The sequence below is a fragment of the Patella vulgata genome, chromosome 2 (assembly GCF_932274485.2).
Source record: "Patella vulgata chromosome 2, xgPatVulg1.2, whole genome shotgun sequence".
Lineage (NCBI taxonomy): Eukaryota > Metazoa > Mollusca > Gastropoda > Patellidae > Patella > Patella vulgata.
The window spans coordinates 22,186,519-22,199,257 of NC_065880.2; the positions used below are offsets into that span (position 1 = coordinate 22,186,519).

Sequence of the window (12,739 nt, forward strand, 5' to 3'; positions counted from 1 at the left end):
GGGAAGGAGCCCTATTGCTCAGGTAAAGTTGGAGATGTGGTCACAAATATACAATAAAAACATTTGACAAATTTTATGCAACGCGTCTATTCAGAGTAACATACCAACCTGACGTTTCTTTTGCTGCTTAGTATATTACTGAATTGATATTCCCGCCCAGGATGTCCCAACTTATTTCTAAAACAATTTAAACTACAATCGAAGGGATATTAAAAACTGCTAAACTTTACTCTGTCTTCTAATAATTCACACACTTATCACGAAAAGATTTTCCTAATAGAATTTAAAGAGGTAGTTTCCCTCTCGCCAAGAAAAAAAATGTCCACTCTACGTCGTTCTGGGACTAACACGTTTCGATTTTATATCCATTTAGTCGCTTGCGCGTAGGGAACTTTAACAGTGGGGGGGGGGGGGGCGGAGGATCCGGAGAAACACCAGCGAGGTTATCAGGCGACTACCTACTCCTTGTCACGCACAAAATAAAAATGGGATTGAAACAACGCGTTAAACCATTCGATAGAGAATGTCATGTTTGTTCCTTGGACAATTGAGTATTGAATGACGGTCTTCGATTTCTGATATGACGTCACAATTCCAAGAAGACTGCGATGACACCAGAGTCAGTTTCGGTCTGTCGTGCAGTGATAATTGGGGGGGGGGGTGGGTTTGTTGTTTTGTTGGGGGGGGGGGGTATAATTAAGTATAATCCTAGATCCGCGTAATTATAGAAAATCTACTGTGACGTTTTTTTGCTTTTTTTCGCGAGCATACAACAAGCGCATGGGTTCGGGGTTAACGTCCCTTTTAAAATAATACTATATAATTATTAAAGTTATAAACAAGGAAGAATGCGGAGTCGTATTACATTCTCATATACTTCCTACTCTCACACACTACTTACATTACATCACTGCTTCAAATAAGGAAATTGTTCATTGAAATGCTATTTTCATCGTGCAGATATCTTAAAATAACGAACAACGTTGGAGAATTAACTTTTGATTTTTCCTTAAGTTATTTACCCTATCTGCACGAATTAAAAAACCCCAATAAAACACAAGGTGTTTGAATGCGATGATACAGTTTGATGCTGTGTCGGCATTATAGACATAAAGGGACCAGTAAGTAAACTAGTTGATGTGGACTGTTGCATGCTTCTCAGAAACCAATAATTTACAAAGGTTGAAAATTAAATTCGGTCAATATAATGAACATATTGACAAAGTAAATTATGTGAGGTTTTGCCCAATAAAGCCCATACTGCCCTGTCTATTTGTCTGACAAATCAATAACAGAGAAATAAACCCCTTGAAGATTGAAGGAGGAAATCCTAATCAGCAGCTATACTAGAGACTAAATCAACAACGATAAATAGATTCAGCTGCTCTTTACAAAATGAAATGAAATGGGGTTTAACGTCCTACTGTTCTGCTCCTACTAGGCTAATGTTGACGGGCATGCAGTTTGCTGTGATGGAAATTTTACCCGGACGTGTGCGCTAAAGCCTACTCTTACTTCGAATTCCAAATGTCAAGGGTGAACGCCAATGTGTACACGAGGCCTCGGGTTTTCGTCCCACCCGAACCACTGTGATCTTGATTGTCATAACTGCAGCTTGTCCAAAAGGAAAGCTTGGATGTTGAGCAAATTTGATAAGGATCTAAGCTCTTTGGGGCAATCTAATCTCTTGGAATATCATCCTTTTATGACCACATTGCCTTCATCCAATTTTGAAAAGAAATCCGTTAAAACCTATAGCCTCTATGGGTACGATAATGATCCACGAAAGAGAACATAAAATCATAAGCACATGATAGATAATCCGGTGTATTGATTTCAGAATTGCAACCGCGCTGTGCACGGACTCCATAAATGAGTTGGAACTAGCACCACAAACAATATCTCGGCTCAGAGTCAGACAATTTGGCTGAAATGTTCCGCATATTCTGTTTTCATTATCTACTTTGTAACTATTATAGCGAGCACCGTCAGTTCTTTATCAAATCTTACCTAATTCCCCTTTATAATGTTAAATAATTAATCTGAATACATATTAGCGTGGATTAAGCCGTGAGAAATTCATATTAAAAAAAACGCATATGAAGCAATTGTTACATCAATATACTGTATTTAAAGTTAACATACGATACAAAAAAAACCCAGTGGACTGTGTCCTACTAGGGGCGGTCGGTGGGTACGCAAATTCCTAGATTCAAAACTCATTCAAGCACACTATGGGAAAGTTCGGATTTTGAAAATATTACAGGAGGATCCACGGGGCACCATAATCTGTTCATGGCGTATGGCCTCGAAAGATCTTATATCTATATAGTTATAATGTAAATGGCATAAATTTATCAATAAAAGTAAAATCGCTTGTATATTACTTCTCATAATGCTGACCGATTTAATATACATCCGTCATCTAAGAATATTATACTGTGTAGTGTAATATCTGAATACATATGAATAAAGAATAAACAACTCCACCTTCCATTTAAAATAAATGGATTTGATGGAAGTAATTGTCAATGGGAAAAAAACCCACAAACTCAGTATGGTTTTTATAATCAACAGGGCCGGTGGAAGCAATTATTCTTGAATGGGGGCTACCATCCTAGGCCCCTGAAGCTCCTGGGGGGCTAAATCGTTAGAGACGCTTTCTGGGCGATTTCTGGTAGACACAATTACTAATGCTCCCGTCAGAACGGGGTGGCGTCCTTACTGCGCTATTGCTACCGTATAAATAAATGCACAAGGTCGCCGGTAAACGTGGACACAGCGTGAGAAAATGTCTCAAAAAATTGCAAACCTGAAAAAGCCATATTCTCACAGCTTTCCAGAATCTTGGCGTTTGTTTTGAACATGCTCAAAATTATTGAAGAATGGATAGCCCCCCCCCCCCCCCAAACTCCGCTGGATCAAAAAGTTACACGTATTAAATAATTTGAAAACTTTATCTATAAATCACACAGTCAGTACATGTCATCATATTTGTAGTCGTTCATGGCCTATTATTTTCGAATTCCAGTATACATAACGAGAGATAGTTTTCTCATTGATTACTTACTCAAATATATAAATTATAAAGTAGATAAATGACACTTGATTGCATAATTATACCACAGACTTTAACAGAATATAAATACTTCCACGTTAGGGTGCGTCATATTGTATTGTATACCGGAGAAGGGCACTCTATGCGACGCAAAAATGAGACTTTTGACTTATGGCATCCTGTTGAAATCTAGTATTGGCGGAAATGAACGCTTTTAGTTGTCTTTAGTTAATCGACAGAGTAGATGTATAGTTTATAGTTAATATTAAAATTGAACGCGGTAGTTATATTATGTAGAGATGACTTATAAACATTTGATTTTGTGTATTTTAATTGTTTTATCTTTGGTGAGTTGCCATTTCTTTATTACTTATCACACACATTTCGGACACAGAATGTAAATGTTTGGTACGGTAATGTTTTTTTTTTACTCTGCAACGTAAATATGGGGTGTCTACCCAAATATTATATAACACAGGGTAGCATATACACACACATTCGACAATAATTTGAAGATGAAAATTAATTTGAATTTTAATTAATATTGTTCTTAGGTCATTACGAATTATTGTGATGTTAAGATAAAATATGCGGTAGTTTATATGTGAACAAAAATAAAATTATAAAGAGAGTATCTGAAAAATATATTTTGACATTCCATTCTGTGTGTTCTTAAAAACTCCTGATAACCCTCAAAAACTTAGGAAAATGGGTGTAGAATTTGCATAATATATAGTCCAATAACGTTATTAGATATTTTAAATTTGGAACAATGAAAATATTTGAATATGGCCCCCCTGTCGTATTACACAGCTTAGTTATTTTTTTTTAGCTTATGATGGTATGACCTATCAGTTTTAATCATCTTAGTAAAGTCAAGCGACATTCAGTAAAGTCAAGGTACCATGTATAGTACCCAGGGAGCCGTAGTGGCACAGCGAATAAGACGTTGGCTTGGGTTTCGGGTTCGATCCGAGAATGCCTATCAGGTTTTTCCGGTGCGGTGTCCTCTTTGTCAATGATGCGGGATGGCGGGCCTGACAGGGAACGGTGTCAAGTCGTTCGGATGGGAAAAATCCTAGGTCAGGTTTACACATTGGCGTGCACGTAAAAGAACCCTTGACAATTGGAATTCGAAATAAGAGTAGGCCATAGCGCCGCTGTCCGGGCAATTAATTTCCTTCATCACTTTATGGTGTATGCCCATCTTCATTAGCCCAGTCTGGTGCAGAAAGCAGGAAGTTAAACACCATTTCATTATTTCATCACCCGGACCTTTATACAATGAAACTATACAATTAATCAAGGTTTCTCCAAAATGCGGTGGACAACTATCTAATTAAGGGCATTAGGGATTAAAATAAAAGCTCTTACTACTGTTTGACTATATTGTAGTATATAGTCAAGCAGTAGTAAAAGGTTTTATTTTAATCCCTTCAAATGCCGGTGGATTAAAATACAGATTAAAAATTTCCTTTCATTTCGATGGCCCCCACCACGCATATGCTATACATATCTTTTAAAATACCCACCGGTTCATGTGTATGTCACATCAGAGGTCATAATATTATGTAAATGACCTATTCTATTCATAGACACTTTGATTTTTAACAATATGAATCGACAAAGAACCATTTCTCTCTAGAAATAGATCTCTTTATTTCAAATGTAGGCCACTGCTTAAAATAAGGTTTTTAACCTCCCTTTCCTTTAAAATATACGGTCTATGGTTTGGCATATTTTAGCTGATCATATTTTGTTCAATGATACGGTTAAGTAATGCAATTTCCACCTACCTATATTTCTTCCTAAATTGTTCACGATTATTTGTTTCATTTTCCGATTCTAACTTACAATCAATATCTTTCGTATGTTTCTGATTAACATTTAAGCTCCCAATTGCCTATTCGCTATGTCAGAAATGCTAACAAAATATGTCGGAACATGGCCAGAAATCCGTAAATTATCGCACACAGGAAATTTAAAGTATTCATAAGCTTTCATCCAAACCATATGCAGACAAACTGCAGCCGAACAAACTATAATAGCCTTCCAATCATCATTAAAAAAACAAGAAGACGAAATGTTTTTAATCCCCGGCCGAAACGAAGTTAATTGGATAGGGATATTGAAATTGACTACGTCCGTTCCGAATTTGTGTACCGTTCAAGATATCAACCTTTTAGGGCCTATAGTGGTAGTGCCTTTTGCTATTTACAAAGTTCTCGGTTTTATTCATTTTTGTATTTTCATGGAAACAGATCTGACTTAGTTTTTTGTATACAATTTCCAATCCAGAATATACCAGTATCTCATAAACTATGCAAGATATCTTTATGAAAATTGGAACACATATGAACGTTCTATAGTAGTTGTGCCTTCTGTTAATTAGGCATTTGTTGGGAATTAATAATTGTTGCGTTTCCATGGATTTAATAATTGTTGCGTTTCTATGGATTTAATAATTGTTGCGTTTCCATGGAAACAAATTATACGAATATGCGAGTTTCATTCCGGATGATATCTTATAAACCATGCACGACATCTTTCAGAAAATTTGAACAAACAGCTACCTATTTGATAGTAGTTGTACCTTTTGCTAACTAGAAATTTTCTCGGATTTAATCAATTTGGCTTAGTTTTTTGGTATACAAGTTTCATTCCGGAACATATTTCATAAACCATACAAGACATCGTTACAAAACTTTGAACACGCATCAATCTAGCATAATATCTCATAAACATTCCAAGATATCTTTGTGAAGCTTTATGCGCAAATCAACCTATTACGGTATACGTGCCTTTAACTAATTAGAAATTTCTCGGATTTAACAAGTTTTGTGTTTCCATGGAAACAAATTTGACTTAGATTTTGGTATAATACATTTTTCTTCGGGGACATATTCATAGCCATTGTCCACAATAACCAGATACTATTTGCTGTACATCTTCGCACTAGTAGTTTGTTGTTGATTACCAATAACACATAGATTGTCTATCTCTGATGTTGATAATTGTGTTTCCTTGCTGTGCTCGCAGTGTGTTCCGTTTTCAGTCCTAAATGATTTATACGTTCCCACATTTATTCAACCAATAAAACAATACCCTCGAAATATCCATTTATTCACCTAAAAAACATAAACTGATAACAAATATGCATTGCTTAGAAATACTGGGAGAGAATAATGTCAGTTTGATCAATTTTAGTACCTCGGAAATGCTCTCAATATCTATACATTGGTGAAACCTTTTGTGGACTTGCCCTCGGTGGGCGAATACATCGTTACCTGAAAACCTATCTTTCTGCAAGTTAAAGATGTAAATAATAATTTTTGAAAAGATTTCAAACTGATTTATTTTGTTTTTGTCAATGTATTAAAGGTGACTTATATTCCTTAGTAACCAAAGTTATACCATCTCATAATATGGATGCTTTTATGATCTTTTTTATGTACAGTATGAAATAAGTGGGATGAGAAATACTGCCCTGCCGACGACCATTTTAAATGAAGATAATGAATTACCGACAACGTCTAGTGGAAATGATGTTATAGATACATCTGAAACGGGGTCTGGTTCTTCCAACACTGTTTATTCAACACATACACCTTACATTGATGAAGATATAATAGAAGAACACTTCAGAACACCCCAAACATCAACGAACCTTGGTGCTCTGTTACCCACATCAGCAAGTAGGATTACCAATTCTACGACATCTACACTCGATACTTCAATCTCAGAGGATCTTCAGCAATCTGACTTGATTGATACCAAACCAACCAGTCCATCAACGACATATGAAGATACATTAGAAGAACACTTCAGAACACCCCAAACATCAACGAACCGTGGTGCACTGTTGCCCACATCAGCAAGTAGGATTACCAATTCTCCGACATCTACACTCGATACTTCAACCTCAGAGGATCTCCAGCAATCTGACTTGATTGATACCAGCCCAACCAGCCCATCAAAGACATATTCTACAATAGACGGAGAAGTTACCAGAAATCGAATATTGACTTCTGAAAATGCATTCATCTCTAATACCCTTTTAGCGTCCTCATCGACACCGTCCAGTAGTTTGAGTTCAACACCATCGACCCCCGTTGGTAGTTTTAACAAAAAGGGTAGGTTTTAAAGACAGTACAAACTGGATTTAATATTAATTTACCCGTGTTTGTTTCGTTATCTATATGTATTTATTTGAGCATATAAGGATTCAGAAAACAATGAAAATAATAATTTGTAAGAAACTTTTTGCATGTAACGAGTAAAAAGAATGGCCAGTATACCACTGCCGTAACATAATGTAATGGTATCTTCAAATCCAACACAGCTAGGCAAAAAAAAGAAGAAAAGATACACCGCGACAGAGGGGTGGGAGATAAGGTTTCTTATCTAGGGCGGATACAGAGGAGGGTTGATATATTTGTCTTCTCAGGGATAAGATGCTTCTTGCGGTTAACATTGTTTACTACAAAATTATCATTTTATTGTCCTCATCAATTTATTTGTCAATTCTGTATAAACTTGCAATAATTTTTTTCGTGTTTGAGGGATTTTAAGAAAGGCTCAGAGAACTAGAATTTATTTGGCTCATTTTGCTTGGTAGGTTACGAAGATCTATAGGAAACAGAAATATGTCACAAACTCTTCTATCTCAAATAACAGCATCAATAGTTTTGTTAAATTGACATCTCTTTCAGATTTACAACCAGCAATTAAAAACATAACGGGTAGCTTCATCAACGACTCTTGTTTTTGTTTAAAATGGAAACTGGTCAATAATGTTGATTATTTTCGTGTAAATATATCTGGGGTAGTAAAGAATGTTACAAGCCACAAAGGTGATACATATAATACAACCGTGTGTGGAAAGGGTGTAAGACAGGGCAAAAAAATGAGAGTGAAATTAGTAGGAGTCAGAGGAGAAAATGATTTATTCGAAGAAAAAGACGCAATTTTAACAAGTGAGTGAATATCATAGAGTAATTAAAATAAATACACAACAAGGATGTTGTTTCGTCTGTATATGCCGGCCATACATGTAACCTATAAATATTTATTTGATATATCCTAAATATGAGATGTATAGGTTACTTGTAACTTGTAACATTTACCACGCTAAAAAGGATTAACATTTATAGGTTCAAAACAAAATAGGCCATTAATAATAGTATTATGTAAATATTTGTAATAGAATTGTGCTGGCATTTAACAGAAAATCAATATTGGGAACTTTAACATAATCACAGTACTAGTATGTGATGTCAATGTATATAACAATGCTGTCAATATTATTAACATGGGGGCAATATTATTAACACGATGTTAATAATTAGTAACATCAAGTCAATATAAGTTACATCAAGTCAAAATTAGTAACATCAAGTCAACATTAGTAACACGATTTCAACATTAGTAACACGATTTCAACATTAGTAACACGATGTCAATATTGGGAAAATTGTTAAAGTTACAATTTCATATTTTCTAAGAAAGTCAAAACATAATTATTTCTATGTCTTTTGCTCAATAGGTTGTCAACTCACTATTATACGATCATAGGTATCATTCTCACACTTAAAACTCATTTACACCGGAAATAATAACACAATTACCTCCCAATTACCTCCCTTGTTTTCTATTCTCCTCCATGGAGTAGTTATCTTCAAACGTTGGAATTTGAAGATGAAAATGATATTTTTGCCAATTTCTCAACTGGCAATAGTGAATTATAGGATTAATAGGATTGTTCTTTAACAAGGTAGGACTGTTTATAGATACCATCTATTTTAAGGCTTTATTTTAATAAATTTTAAAAATATAACTTAAAAATATGAAATTGCAACTTTAAATTAAATAATTTTTGTATTGCTTACATAGATCCGCCATCATCCAAGAACTTGGAATATATACCAGAAAATAACAAGTTAAACTGGCAAGAAGGAATTGGTAAAACAGATGAATATGAGATCCAGATCAAGTCGACTAAATTTAACATCAACACTACGACTGAATCAACGACCTATGTCTTAAATTCAACTTTAGCTTTGCCAGGAGATCACTTCAATGTTAATGTCACTGCTGTTAGATTTTACAAAGGAAGAAAACAGATAATGAAAAGTGGGCCATTAAGTTTTGGTAAGTACATTTTAGGTTCTTGATTATCTAAATTAATTTTTTAAAAATAATTTTATTTTACTTGATTAAATTTTCCATTTCAAAATTGATTCAATCAACTAGTATAACTAATTTGAAATAATTGTTTTTATTTATGCTCTTTTCAATACAGAATTTACCAAGAAACCTGACCCACCACAGAATATAAGCCTTAGAGTAAGTAATATAACATGTATTCAAGTATCCTGGTCCTCTGGATTTGGTTATAGAGATGGCTATTCATTGTCTTTAAATAACAATCCTACGTATACCATATCTGTAGATAGAACTAATAACCAAGAAACATTTAACAAGACTTTTTGTCAACTGAAACCATGTCAAGATTACCAAATCCAAATACAGACGATCAGTAATACTATTACAAGTACACATGGATGGCCAAATACAATTCAGACAGGCAAGTAAAATATCAATTATCACTTTTTATTGTTTTTCTTATGTAATTCATAAATAAAACACTATTAACAAGGCACAAGAAAATAAATGGAAAATATCATTTTATCTAATACTAGCAGGATACCCGGCTTCGCTCGGGGGTCATAACTCCGAAACCGCAAGTGGTAGACTAAAGCCACCTGGCCTATGTTACTCCCCGGTCCGAGCTACCCCTATACGCCAAATTTTAGACTCGGGGCAGACCTAGTGTAGCCGCCAACCCCGAACAGACCGGCTTCGCTCGGGGGTCATAACTCCGAAACCGGAAGTGGTAGACTAACGCCACCTGGCCTATGTTACTCCCCGGTCCGAGCTACCCCTATACCCCAAATTTCAGACTCGGGGCAGACCTAGTGTAGCCGCCAACCCCGAACAGACTGGCTTCGCCCGGGGGTCATAACTCCGAAACCGGAAGTGGTAGACTAACTCCACCTGGCCTATGTTATTCCCCGGTCCGAGCTACCCCTATACCCCAAATTTCAGACTCGGGGCAGACCTAGTGTAGCCGCCAACCCCGAACAGACAGACAGACAGACAGACAGACAAACGACAGTCACAAATATATATATAGATTAAAATAACCTAATTATCGATAATCTTTGAACTCCTTGAAAACCATAATAGACTATGATGTGTAGACCTTATAATGAATCTTAACACATCTACTGATCTTAATGCAATCTCAATGTATGGATAAATTATAAAAGATATTTCTTTTACAAGCCAGGATTAACAAAGCTTTGAATTGTAGCAGTGTTTATCGGTCAAAACTGTATGTTGTTAATTAAAGGGTCAATGTCGATTATAATTTGGAGAAAAACTGCTTGATTTTGTGATAAAAGCCCATAAAATCCTTTACTTTTAGGCCAAGCAACTAACTCAATATGTAATACGTGGTACGTTTTCAAACAATTTAATCCCGTCAGTCTTCATCTAGAAATGGCGACCGGTGTCCCAAGCTGTATTATTCGGTGTCTATATAACCAGACTTTTTTTTAAAAAAAAACCAAACAAAACAAATAACGTTTTAGCCTTCGTTATCAAGTAATGCACGTGGGCCATGCACTATATAAACCTCTAAAGGAACGGCAATAGATTATCGGGTCACCCAACGGAAGTATTGACCCGAAATTCTACAAGGGTTATGTGTCCGGACAAGCGGGTTTGACGGTCACGCCCATGCAAACGACTCAATATTTTGAGCTGAAATTATTAGACCATTCCTCTATATTTTGGCGCTTAAATTTCATACGTACACAGACTTTTATTTCTAAGGCTCTGTTAAAATCGGGGTGGTGCAGTCAACCAACATTACCATTTCTTTTTCTTTTTAAAACCATCATATTATTTTGCTATTTAATGTTTTAAAAACGTACTAATTTCAGCTTCTAATGTTGAGATCCATTAGTCTGGTTATGGGTGTTGTATATGAAACAGAGTTGGTTACTCCACGGACCTTACTACTCTTTCTATAAAATCTGTGTATGGCATGGGTCCGCCCCCCCCCCCCCAATTGTTTTTCGGGGGGGGGGGGTGTCTGAATAAACTTGGACCCCCCAAAAATTACATAGTACGATAGGTCTATTATTATTTTATTTGCGGACCCCCCCCCCCCCCCAATATATATTTCACGGCTACGCCTCTGGTGTGTGGAATATCTTTATTTAACGTTCGCTTCCACCGAGGTGATGTCGCAGACAACTACAAGGTCTAATGCCACTTCGATTTATAGGGGAGATTCTACGTCTACTGGCACATTATATGCTGAGTGAAACAACACGTTCGCCTTTGGTTATAATGCCTGTTATTGGTGAAAGTGTTAACATTTCGATCCCTCTCTCATCATGCAGTGTGTTAGATTTGATCAACTTTTTTTATTGCAGATCCACTGGAATGTTCTATAAGTATCAAGAATATAACAGAAAGCAGTTTAATAGTTGAATGTAGTAATTTGTTGAACGTGGATAATGTTACCTACATAAGACATATAGGGACTGTTGATAACAGTAGTACCACCAGTAGTACCACCAGTGTACAAGAGATTACAGGATTACAGCCCGCTACAGATTATACTTTAACTGTACAAACAGAGTTTAATGGTTGTAATACAACTAACACGACTTCTTTTACAACATTGGATGGCAGTGAGTATTTAATTTCATTTATTCATTCATAACAGATGATTAATGTTAAACTAAAACATATGATACAATTCCTCATTTTCTAACTACCCTAGTACTTTTTACATTAATAAATGAGTACAACATTTTTCCTCAGTTATTTCCATTATAAGTTATTTGAGCTGTCACTATGTAATCTGTGACCCTTCAGTTTCCATTAATTAGTGAATAAAAATATTGTTTCAGAATCAAGTGGTGTTCAAAACCTTACACTGACTTCAGATGGTACAAATTTATCTGTTACTTGGACACCACCTGAAACACCTAATGGAAATATAACATCATATACCATTACACTTGTTGATCTAGACAGTAAAGATACCATAGTCAACAAAACTCAAACTGATATTATATTCGATTACACAGTTGTTTATGGTAAGATTATCAATAGATAACTTATTAACTACATTATAAATATTTCAATATAGCATATTATATACGATACATCAAACATACTTGAACATCTATATTATATGGAATATGGTAATTATAAGATTGTAAATGAGGTTTAACTAAACTACGTACCTCAAATATATAACTATCCCAAACTTAGTCTGCCGGTCTACAGCTAGCTCCGCCTCATCTATTCTCGGAGTATGACATAGATGGATCGCTGCATGCAGTATGCAAATAAACTTGAATGCCATGTATTATATTTTAAGAAAATCGATTATCCAATAAACTGTATTATATGGTATGATTATAAATAACTAACTACATCTACGACAGTAGAATATACTTTATTAGATGGTAAGGTATAAAAACTGGTAGTTAACAATTTATAATAAATAGCATCAAATAACACAACTTTATGTATCAAAATATGTTAAGATGTATCTATATAAACTAAGATAAGCAGTGTATTTCATCATTTCGA

At 35.3% G+C, this 12,739-nt stretch overlaps 1 protein-coding gene across 1 annotated transcript in view; it reads left to right on the forward strand.

Moving 5' to 3' along the window:
• The first annotated feature begins 3,285 nt into the window (after nucleotides 1-3,285).
• The window catches only part of LOC126810911 (receptor-type tyrosine-protein phosphatase eta), a 33,458-nt gene continuing 24,004 nt past the window's right edge, over nucleotides 3,286-12,739 (forward strand). The window contains exons 1-7 of the mRNA XM_050536270.1: nucleotides 3,286-3,405; nucleotides 6,516-7,191; nucleotides 7,771-8,034; nucleotides 8,951-9,208; nucleotides 9,360-9,644; nucleotides 11,566-11,826; nucleotides 12,049-12,237. Coding sequence (XP_050392227.1) covers nucleotides 3,358-3,405; nucleotides 6,516-7,191; nucleotides 7,771-8,034; nucleotides 8,951-9,208; nucleotides 9,360-9,644; nucleotides 11,566-11,826; nucleotides 12,049-12,237 — 1,981 coding nt within the window. The 5' untranslated portion in view covers nucleotides 3,286-3,357. The remainder of the gene's footprint in view (nucleotides 3,406-6,515; nucleotides 7,192-7,770; nucleotides 8,035-8,950; nucleotides 9,209-9,359; nucleotides 9,645-11,565; nucleotides 11,827-12,048; nucleotides 12,238-12,739) is intronic.